We start from the raw sequence: 12,241 nt of genomic DNA, 5'->3' as shown, positions 1-12,241 counted from the left end.
CACCAAGCCATTTTCTGCTGCAAGCACAAATAAAAAGTTGCACAATGGATTTTGATTAACTCTCAAAGGCTATTGCCTTCATTGTCCATCTGACATTCTGAGAATTCCCACCCTAAAGCAAGGATTCTTCACCAGCTTACTTAAGTGTTCCTTTCAGAGAGGTCGAGACCAATTTCTGTCCTACCTCTCCAAGGCATTAATGACAATGCAATACCGTTTACCAACTCGTTGGCTTCAGCATTGAATCTCTTATTGGAGCTTATAAACCATATTTGAAGACAGGCTTTGGGGATGGCTGAAAATCTGTCATGTACGAATCTACAACTCTATGATCTGGTTAGTTATATACCTCTGAGTACTGATGTTATTGATACAGACAGTTGATCAATTCTGTTCTACAAAAAATAAAGATCCATCTCATCTTGGATGATTTATAGCTCCAGATAGGGCATTTTAAAATATTACAACTGACCAAAATGCAGTAGAAAATAATGCAAATAATTCATTACTAGCTAAAATAATATTCACAATAACTTTTGTAACTACATAAGGCTTATTCAAACGAATAACCGTTTGATCAATTGAAATGTTGAATAAGAGATCCTGAGCAGAATTCTTTCCTAGATCCTACTAAATGGTGTACAATTTTTACAAAGGACATTGTCCCATAGTACAAATTGCAAACTGAAAATCTTGTTAATGTCAAGGATCTTGCAGTTGCAAAATATGCTACAACAATTTATTTGAAGGCATGTCGAGGGTAATCATGAGATACCAATGTACTGAACAAAAAATGTAAAAGTTAAATAGGCAAGTTGACACCCCTTCAAAAGTTTGTTTTCATGAGCTTTGCCCTTGGGAATATACTTATATCATCAAAAGAATCCTGCTGCTCCACATGAACATAATCCCTCGTCTTCAGAACCTGAAGAAGAAAACACTGCCTTTAGTCACTCCACACCAATGAATTTTAGCAAGGAACTTCAACATCAAAATGTCATAATTCAAGACATTTTAATCAGCTACATATAGGCAGGTTCTAACAGTAATCAAGTAATATGAAGAATAATTTTATGACCAAAGCAGACAGCAACGTGGATAACAGAGAAATGACAAAGAGCATGCCTTATCATGATACATAAAAGCCCTTAACACTACTCTTTCTTGGGAAACAGAGAGTACTCAGTTTGTATTTAGAATTCAGTGCATGCATGTTTGGGCACAGCAACAACAGGAATGCATAGCATTGGTGAAGGAATAAGAATAGTAGTTAGAAGGGATTCACTGTTTTTAAAAAACAATAAAAGAATACTTAAAAATATGCTTTTGATTTGTTATTTGTCGGGTGGTCAAACCATGGTTGCGGGAGAGTGCACCCTTCCCCCCACCTTTGAATCACTCCCGGAGCGCACTCCGAGCGGGAGAGAATCGGGAGCACACTCCCACCAAAAAAAAAAAAAAAAAAAATCGCTCCCTGGTTTTTCCACAAAATTTGTGTCACAAAGATGTCCCAAACACAATTTTTTTTCAAAGAAACAAGAGTTTTTGAGTAGGGCAGCCTAATATTCAATATGGCCCTAGTATTGACACTCTCCTTTATCTTTCATTTTCATCATTTTACTTAAATTTTTAAAATTACCATGAAATGACTCAGCATGTTTGAGCGTGTTTTCAACCTCATTGGATTTCATATGGAGAGAGGAAAAATTTAGATCTCACTCAAAATCCAACAAACTTATAAGCTTTTCAAGATTGGGGGGATTGCAATGTGTCCATTAGATTTTGTCATGTACTAGGGTATGGGACTCGTATTTAATCAAGAGCACCAAGCACTCTATGTACCTTGATGTTAGTGACATTGGTTGTCGAACTCCTCTATCATGACCCTACTATAAATGTACCCATCACTCAAACAAAATCTTAACTTGACATGCTACATTTTTTCTATCTTATGTTAATTGCTTAGAGGGTAATATTAATGACAAAGATCCCAAGATAGGCAATGATTTTGATGATATGTAGCTGTTTTTTATAGAATGATTTTTTTGGAAGCTAGAGGCCATCTAGAACCTATTTGTTGATGTATTTTCGGTTCAGAGATGGATTGCACTCAATGCTATTTTGGTTATGTGCACCCTTACATGCTATATAATTTTATAAATGAGAACTTGTAACTTGTACACATGGTTAATGAAGATTATAACTTCTAGATGATTGATGTTATATGGTTTAATCCATGTTTTTATGCTTTTTATATCTAATTCATCATTCTACATGCTTTTGTTTACAATGAACATATATGCATCAAATATATATTATATAAAAATTTGCTCCTGACCCAGGAGCTTTTGAAAATATTGCTCCCCGCTCTTGCTCCCAAGTAACCTTGGGTCAAATTATATTAAATTTAGTTGCTTTTTCCCCCTTTTTAAATCCCTGTGATCTTTCAGTTTCAAACACTAATTTCATGGTTAAAATTAATCTTACAAGTTGGGCCAATGTCAAGAAGAGGTGCTCCACATGTAGAAGCTAATAAGATTGGCATTCATAGAGAAAGCTCATACAAACAACCCCCCCCCCCCGATCCAGCTCCCAATCTGTGCTCCAGGCAGGAGCGACTCGGGAGTGCACTCCCTAAAAAAATTTCCGCTCCTTGCCTTTTCGAGAGTGTTTAGCCTTTTTTGCAAAAAGCAATTTGCAATAATGTCCCAAATGCAATTTTTTTTCAAAGAAACAAATTAGTTTTTAGTGGGGCAGCTTAATGATTAAGCCTATGGCCCTAGTATTGATATGTGATTCATGGTAATGTTAAATTCTTAAAATAAAAGTGGCATTCTCCTTAATCTTCATTTTCATCCTTTTACTTAAATTTTTAACATTACCATGAAATGACTCGGGATGTTTGAGAGTGGTTCCGACCTCATTGGATTTCATATGGAGAAAGTAGAATTTTAGATTTCATTCATTCAAAATCTAGCAGACTTATCAGTTTTTCAAGATTTCAGGATTGCAATGTTTCCATTGAATTTTGTCATGTATTAGGGTATGGAACTCATATTTAATCAAGAGAACCAATCCCTCTATGTACCTTGATGTTAGTGACATTGGTTGTCGAACTCCTCTATCATGACCCTCCTAAAAATGTACGCATCATCAAACAAAATCTTGACTTGACATGCTATGCTTTTTCTATGTTATGTTAATGCTTAGAGGTTGATATTAATGACAAAGATCCCTATACAGATACAGAGGTAATGACAAAACTACCTCTGTATATTAATACTTAGAGAGTGATATTAATGACAAAGATCCTGATTTTCCAACAAGACTAAAAAAGTAGACATTTCTCGTGGTGGCAAGAGGCCCACCCAAGCATAAGCAATAGATAATAGATGTACTTGTCTTTTCTAGTTTCTAGTAGTTTTTATAGCTATTGACTCTTTCATATTAATTATGATACTTTTATAAACAATATATAACAATTTAAGTTTGAAGTTGGCAATTATAACTCATTAGTAAAGAATTATGAATATGATGCCTCGTGAAAGTTGAAAGTTGTTTCATTTCATTTCATTTTATAACATTTCATTTCATTTATAAGTAGAGCTTCGGCGTAAATCACATATAGAAAGACCTTTGTGATTTACGCCGAAGCTCTACTTATAACTGTTATGGATCACAGAAGTCTCAATTCAACAATTTCATTTCATGTTAGATATTATTTGTTGTAATGGTTACACTTAGCTTACAAGTACAACTTTGGTGATCAATGATGATAAATGTTATATATTGAATTTTGAAAGCTTGAAACTTTAAGATTGATGAATCATGAGACTCAATATGTTGTATGTTGGACGTGGTTGATGAAGATTATGACTTCTAGATGATTGTTGTTATATGGTTCAATCTATGTTTTTTTTATGTTTTTTATATCTAATTCATCACTCTACATGTTTTTGTTCACATATATGTATCAAAATATAAAAAATATATATCTTATATAAAAAACGCTCTAGGATTCGCTCCCAAACTGGAAGCTTCTAAAAATGTCGCTCCCGCTCCCAAGTAACACTGGTGAGGATTCAGCTTAATGTTTTAAACTGAAATGAATTTTTGGATAATCGCAAGTGGCACCATATCTAGCTAGTCGAAGTCTTACTCTGTAAATACTTCATTTCCATTTTCAAAAGTCATGAAATATAATGTTAGTTTAACTTACAGAAAATAAAGGGTCACATAAGGCTATAGAACTTAATTTTAATAATTCCAAGAATGACCATCCATGGGTTTCCCATGAGGTTTTCCTTGGCAAAAAATTTATGGATATATATAGAAGAAATCAGGAGACAAAAAATTCAAAATATTATTCATGATTTCAAATTTGGAAATAAAGCCAAAAAAGGAGTTATCTTTTATAACTTGATTTGTATGAAATAAGTGTTAGAAATATTTTTTTGAACCTTTTGTCAGTGACAAATGCTAGTTGAAACAGTCGATACATCAGCAAAAATGGCTAATGCAACATAACATGTTTCAAAAATCTGAAACACTGTTATGTAAAAAATAATCCATAACTATTAGTTAATTAGGAAAAAGGGCATGACCAAAGGAGGCACCTAGGGTTGTATTTAAGCCAAGGCCTCTCTCATTGTAACTCATTCAATCATTATTAATAAAATATATATAATCTCTGATAATTGTTGTCTAATGCTGAGTATTTCTACTCCATCTAGTATCAAAGCCGCATTCAACATTCCTCGACTTTGGTTCCATTGTTGTTCGTTCTCTACTATTACACTCTCATTCCCCTGCCCGGCTTCCGCTGCATCGTTGACATATTACATCCTTCCGCCGTATTCCATCCTTTCGTTGTGTTACCAACATCTTTGTTTCACTGCTAAGTTGTACACTGCTCAAACCATCGTGGACCTTGGTCCCCACTCTCATCCACACAATATTGTCTGCATCCATTCCCAACACCTGTGCACTCCATCACATTTTCGGTCATGCTCCCTGATCCCCCAATTGTGCCCATGTGCTTCGCTCCAACCATGCCCGGCAGAATAGCCCAATTCCACTATGACCCGACATCCACCATGTTGTTCGACCCTGTTACGTGACCAATAACTTCAATCCGTCGATTTTTCTTTTTCATCATGGCCCCTTGTTTGCATATAGTTTAATTTTTATACATATATATTAATTACTATATAGTTTTGTTATTAATTGTTATAAAATTTATAATTATATGATAATTAATATTTAAATAACTATATAAATTAATTGATATTTAGTTATAAAATAAAGTGATTTAAAAAAATAGATTAATTAAAAAAAAAATTACGCTAGATAGGTATACTCCACCTCACACCCGCTCAATGGCTTCATCAATGTCGATCGTCAATTTCAATAAAAAAATTGTTAGACCTTGAGACAAAGGTGACCGAAAATTGTTAGCGCTTGAGACTAAGGTGACTGGACAAGGTGACAAAATCGAGGCACTGCACAATACAACAAAGAGAATAGAGAGTTAGCTCGAGGAGAACAAGAATGAATTTAAAAAGGATCAGGCAGACCTTTCAAGTAAGGTAGATCAAGCAATGGTGATATTGACTTGTATTGTAACAATATGAAGATTACGCCCAATCAAATACCCCAAAATAATGAAGCCACTCAACATCTCAATTCTCCAGACTTGTCAAAACCATTTGTAATTGAACGTGATGCTTCAAGATTTGGCATAGGAGCAGTACTAATGCAGGATGGTCACCCAATCTCATTTGAAAGCAGGAAGCTCAATAAGCAAGAACGTATCAAGTCTACATACAAGAAGGAAATACTTGCTATTATGCACGCATTAGCCAAATGGAGACAATACCTCTTGGGAAGTAAGTTCTTAATACGAACATATCATAATAGTCTTCAACATCTCCTCCAGCAAAAAACACGATCTATAAAACAACAAATATGGATAGAAAAAAGCGCTACTTTTGACATGGATATATTACATAAGAAAGGGAAAGATAACGTAGTACTTGATGCTTTGTCGAGGAAAGACGAAGAACCATCATTACTTGTAGTTTCAGTGGTTGTGCGTGAATGGCTTAATGAGATGTGAAGTGAATATGCAAAAAAATCATAAACAAGTGCTATAATCAATAATCTTCCTCAGAATTCAAAATTTGAATGGAAGAATGATATTCGATGGTAGAAGGGAACAATTTATTTGAACGCGGATTCCACATTTAAAGCCAAGGTTCTCAAAGAGTCGCATGATTCATTGTCAGCTAGACATGTAGGATTCTTTAAAACGCACGCCGGTCATTCTTTTGGAAGGGAATGAGTAATGATATTTAAAAATATGTAGCCGAATGCAATAAATGCTAGAGGAATAGAAATGAAAATATTATGACACTCGGACTACTTTATCCCTTACGCATACTGAATCAAAAATGGGAGGAAAGATCAATGGACTTTATTGAAGGTTTACCTGTGTCTGATGGTAAGGATGAAATTCTTGTAGTAGTCGACAGACTCACCAAATATGCTCACTTTATTGCAATGAGGAAATTAGACTCAACAAAACAAATCGCTAAGATATTTTGCAAAAATGTTTACAAATTACATGGATTTCCCAAGGTCATTGTGAGCAATAGGGATGCCAAATTTACGGGTAATTTTTGGACGAAATTCTTCAAACATATAGGAACCTACCTCAACATGAGTTCAGCTTACCATCCTCAAACAAATGGCCAATCAAAGGTTGTCAATAAATGTTTAGAAGCCTACTTACGTTGTTATGCCACAAACAAACAAAATAAGTGGGTTCAATGGTTACATCTTGCTGAATTGTGGTACAATTCCACTTACCACACGTCAACAAAATGACTCCGTTTCAAGCTTTGTACGGTTACGTACCACCGAAATGGAACGACTTTGCTATCATCAAAACAAAGCTTCCAGCTATTAAAAAAACAGTTAAAAGAAACCCAAAAAGTTGTCCAAACTCTAAAAGAAAATCTAAATAATGCAAGGAATCGTATGAAGCAGCAAGCTGATCGAAATAGAACCGAGAGATAACTTGAAGCTGGAGATTGGGTATTTGTTAAACTCCAACCTTACAAGCAATTGTCCTTAAAACAAAAGGGAAAAAACAAATTGGCACAAGGGTTTTATGGACCCTACTAGATCAACAAAAAGATTAGCTAAGTAGCATACAATTTAAGCCTTCCCGATAAAAGTCATGTTCACAACGTTTTCCATGTATCCTGCCTTAAAAGGGCACTTGGTGAACATCAATTAGCGCAGACAACACTTCCGACTTTATATGACGAAGGAAGGAATATTCTAGACCCAGAAGGTATCATCTCCAGCAAGGCTTACCAGAAGAAGAAGCTTCTTAGGAGACAGAAACATTTCGTCAACAACAACCGTCATTACGTATGCTTAGAGGACAAAGCATCTTTTGAAGAGGGAGGCAATGTTATAAAAAAATAATCCATAACTATTAATTAATTAGGCAAAAGAGCGTGATCAAAAATCATGCCCATTCACCAACCTAGGGTTGTATTTAAGCCAGTGTCTCTCACACTGTAATTCATTGAATCATTATTAATAAAATATATATATATATATATATATATATATATATATAAAAAAGATATGATAATTGTTGTCTAGTACCGAGTATTTCTACTCCAAACACCACATAAACATTTCAGCGATTTTTCAGAGCCATTCCGTACAAGAAAATGTTTCCAAAATGTTGAAACGTGTTTCTAGCTCCTTGGAGTGGAGTTTCCAGAATGATAGTTTAGTAAGCTTCTTTTTATGACTTTTTCTCAGTTGTATAGTAGTGTTAAGAGGGGTGCTAGAATATAACACTCCAATATAACTAAATGAAATGTAATAAAAAGTAATGTTAATATAGGTCACTAATAAAATTAAGACAATTAAATGAGGTATTTGGGTCATGTGGGTAGCATGACCACCTAGTAAATGAAATAAGAGGCAATTAATCCCATTGTATCAAATAACTCTATTCTAATTAAAGTAAATATTCGATTTGGTTAATATGTCTACCATGATTCTTGTCATCTCAAAAATCCAACACTAACAACCACTTAAATAAGGCCTAAATATATAATTGGTTCATTATGACTAACTAGCTAAACAAAAGCTTGAATTCCCAATAATGGTAACAGTTTACTCTCATTTTCTATAAATACAAGCTTCCCTCATTAGATCTTCCCTGGTTTAGCTTGGAAAACACTCTCCACAGCACCAGGGTGCACACAATTAGAAAGTACAATGGTAGGAGGAAGAGTCATTGCAGTTCCATACAGCAACACTTCTGGCAAAAGTTAGCCTAGGTTCTTGTGCAACACAGTGTGAGGGAGGTACATTAGTGTAGCAAGTAGACGATGCATGCTTGTTGTTATGTAGAGCAGTAGAGGGCACATGCATGTGCCAATCTTAGTATATTTCAAATTTTCTTCAATGCAGTTATCTCCATGAGGCACACTTCTCTAGGCACTCTTATACATGCAGCTAGGGTGCACAAGTTGTTCATATTAGGGTTAGGGTCTGACACAATTAAACCTAGTACTTCTTGCATGTGTTTAGATACAATGTATCTTCCCTTGTCTCTTATTCTATAAAACATATGAAGGGCATGCCATTGGATTGGTTAGCAAATAAACAGCTTGAAACTTTTGCATTGTGATGTTATTCCTTAACATTAGTAAAATAGAGATGTTCGATTGTTCATATCATCAATAGCATGTGTTAGTAGGTTAATATACTTTGTAGTCGTTATTCTAATTGTTGTTTTTAGTTTTAAGTTATCTAGGATTTAGCTTAAATTCTTGACTGCAAAATCAGCAAAACATGGTTTGCTTTTTGACATGGTATTAGAGTGTTCACTAAAACCTTGTAGGAATCCATGTATGGATAGTAGGTCTTCTCCCTAGGATAGTGTTGAAAAAATGCAACAAGAAAAATCCTAATTTAATTTATCCTTGAATTAAATTAGGAATTAAATTGTAATTCTAATTCTCATAGCAACTTGTAGCAGTTAACAAAGTTAAGTTGACTTAGTTGGCTCAGTAAATTCAAGTTGGGAGTCTATCTAGAGTCATGTAGAGTGATACCTAAATTTTAGGGGCTCGGGTTGAGTTATTATTGAGTTGTAATTATTTAATTCAGTTTAACTGAGTTAAATTTAGTTAAACTAATTCTAACTGATGGAGGAACTACTGAGAGGTCAAGTGAATTAATTTGGATTTAATTCACATGCAGTGATCAATCAGATAATTGATAATTCACTCATAAATAACTCATGCATGTTAGTTCTAAGAAAGACCCAATTAAGATTAGAGTTCAAGGACAATGTACTATCAGTTGTAAAATCATCTAAACTAAACAGGGGATGCATGCAATCAGAGGAAGCCCTATGAATGGATTGTGTACTTATGGATGAGGAATTTCCCAATTAAATATGGGCTTGTGTAGTTATGGATGAGGAATTTCCCAATTAAATATGGGCTAATCAATGTTTTAAAACTCCGACTCGGCCGAGGGTCGACTGCGACTCCAACTCCGACTGGGTATCGACTTAGTCGGCTCGATTTCAATGACTCAATCGCTATAAAAAAATACATTAAATATTTACTTTTCTTCATAAAAAACATAATTTTAAAGATTTTCATTCATGTTTCCAAACACACAGCATTTGAATATAGATAGAAGACAACATATGATCAAAGTAGGCTCATGAATATATCCATTATATCAAAATGGCACCCAGTGCATTGTGCAATGAACTAATACATACATGATCATGATATAGAGATCAAAACAAAAACACATAACCAAGGAGACTAGAAATGGCCTCTACAACTAAAGTAAATTGTTACCAATACTACTAGCTATTGCTAGAGGAGCCGAGATCATGTGGATCAATCTCTGAAGAGGTCAAGTGAATTAATTTGGATTTAATTCACATGCAGTGATCAATCAGATCACTGATAATTCACTCATAAATAACTCATGCATGTTAGTTCTAAGAAAGACCCAGTTGAGATTAGAGTTCAAGGACATTGTAGTATCAGTTGTAAAATGGCACCCAGTGCACTGTCCAATGGACCAATACATACATGATCATGATATAGAGATCAAAACAAAAACACATAACCAAGGATACTAGAAATGGCCTCTACAACAAAAGTAAATTGTTACTAGTACTACTGGCCACTGCTAGAGGAGCTAAGATCATGTGGATCAATCTCTAGATCATCATCAGAGTCAGACAAGGGGCCCCATGCCTCCTCATTATCATCATCTCCAACTGCAACTGTAGAAGTGGTAGCACTAGCAGGTTGTGCAACAGCGGCAAGCTGAGATAGACGAGATATGTGCTTTTGTCGTGGTTGAGCGAAGGAAGCACCTACAACTGGAGGACTTGCTGGCTCTAACGCTGAGGCCGGTACAAGTGGATCAGGATCTACATTCAACTGAACATTATGTTCAAGTGATGCTATCGTCTGTAATTCATAATCCATATCCTCATCAGAAGCAAACTCAGTTGGATGACTCTCCACTACCCAATCTGATGTTGGATCAATGTCTTCCAACACAATGGGATCTGAATCAAGTCTTTTGTTCAGCAATTGGTTGCGCCTGCGCCGGAGGTTGTATTGGACATATACTAGATTATTTAACCGTTTTTGATCCAAATGGTTTCTCTTCTTTGTGTGAATCCTCTCAAAGATAGACCAATTGCGCTCACACCCAGTAGCACTACAAGTTTGACTCAAAATACGAATTGCAAACTTCTGTAATTCAGGACAATGGCTACCAAAAGCCTCCCACCATTGTGCTGCAAAAACATAGGAGTGTAATGAGTTAGCTCAACAAAATTACAAATTATATCCAACTTTCAAATTATAAACGATTTAACAAAATAAGTATTAAGAATTTGAAAATTGAAATTTTTGTTTACCTGGCTCATCTGCTTCCTTTGCAATCTTTGCTAGGTTCTTCCCAAAGGTACCTGAGGCATTGCTGAAGGTTGTGACCTGTCGGTGTACCTCCAGCTGATCAAACTCCAATGGGATCATACGATCAATGCAATCAATCAATCCATCTCTAACCTCCCCCCTCAAAGCTCCTGTCGCCTTAGCTTTATAATGATACCGTGGGTTCAAAAAATGCCCAGCTGCATGTGTAGGGCGATGGATTTGATTGTTCCATCTTTCATCAATGATTGCCCATATGGGCCCATATTTAGCCACTTTATCCTTGTATGCCCTCTTTATTTGCTCCTTTGCTTGATCCATAGCCTCATAAATGAAGCCCATAGCCAATCTTTCCCCATCGACCAACCGCAACACCTTAACCAGTGGCTCAGCAAGCTTCACAATCTTTGTTGCCTTTCTCCAAAATATTTCTTCATTAACCTTCTTTTTCAATTCTTTGCCTTCCAGTGTGTGAGACCACTGCCTTTGCCTCCATTCTTCACTGGAAAAAATCTTTTGCAAGTTTCTATGTTGTGAAAGCATAGATTGCAATGTCAAAAAATGAGTAGCAAATCTAGTGATGGAAGACCTAATAATATCCCTGCCCCCTGTGTGTTTCCTCATCAGGCTCAAAATCCATGAATGGTTGTAGATAAATTTTGTTATGCTTTTGGCATGATCTACAGTGTTTTTGACCCAATCTAATTTGCCAATATCCTCAAGCATGAGGTCTATGCAATGTGCAGCACATGGGGTCTAAAAGATGCTTATGTGTTTTTCCTCTAACAGTTTACCAACAAGAACATAGTTAAAGGCATTATCTGTGATGACTTGAACAACATTAGCCACCCCCACCTCCTCAACAACCTCATCCAATCATTGAAACAACAATTACCCATCTTTCACCTTATCAAATGCATCAACTGATTTTAGAAACATGGTTCCCTGTGGGAAGAAGATAAGAAAGTTTATGATGGTATGGTTTCTTTGATCAGTCCATCCATCTGACATGATGGTACATCCTGTTCTTGCCCAAGAGTAATTGAAATCTTTCAAATACTCATTAATGGAGAAAATTTATTTCTGCAAACGATACCCCTTAGCTCATGCATAGTAGGGCCTTTGAAGCCTTTTCTAGCAGCATGTATGGCATCAAACATAGGCTCATAATATGGTGAATGGGAAGCATTGAAGGGGATATCAGCATCATACCGCATCTAGCT

The 12,241-nt window shown here is 35.6% G+C and overlaps 1 protein-coding gene across 2 annotated transcripts in view; it reads right to left on the bottom strand.

Moving 5' to 3' along the window:
* Positions 1–482: 482 nt before the first annotated feature.
* Positions 483–12,241, bottom strand: part of LOC149139776 (uncharacterized) — a 219,281-nt gene continuing 207,522 nt past the window's right edge. For both annotated transcript variants that reach the window (XM_089446915.1, XM_089446916.1), the window contains one exon: positions 483–925. In XM_089446915.1, coding sequence (XP_089303041.1) covers positions 827–925 — 99 coding nt within the window. In that variant the 3' untranslated portion in view covers positions 483–826. The remainder of the gene's footprint in view (positions 926–12,241) is intronic.

The sequence above is a fragment of the Pinus tabuliformis genome, chromosome X (genome assembly GCF_031772625.1).
Source record: "Pinus tabuliformis cultivar Carrire ecotype Pingquan chromosome X, CPIR1, whole genome shotgun sequence".
NCBI classification, from domain to species: Eukaryota; Viridiplantae; Streptophyta; class Pinopsida; order Pinales; family Pinaceae; genus Pinus; species Pinus tabuliformis.
The sequence above is the reverse complement of the archived record's forward strand: the minus strand, read 5'-3'. Positions and strand labels throughout refer to the sequence as shown.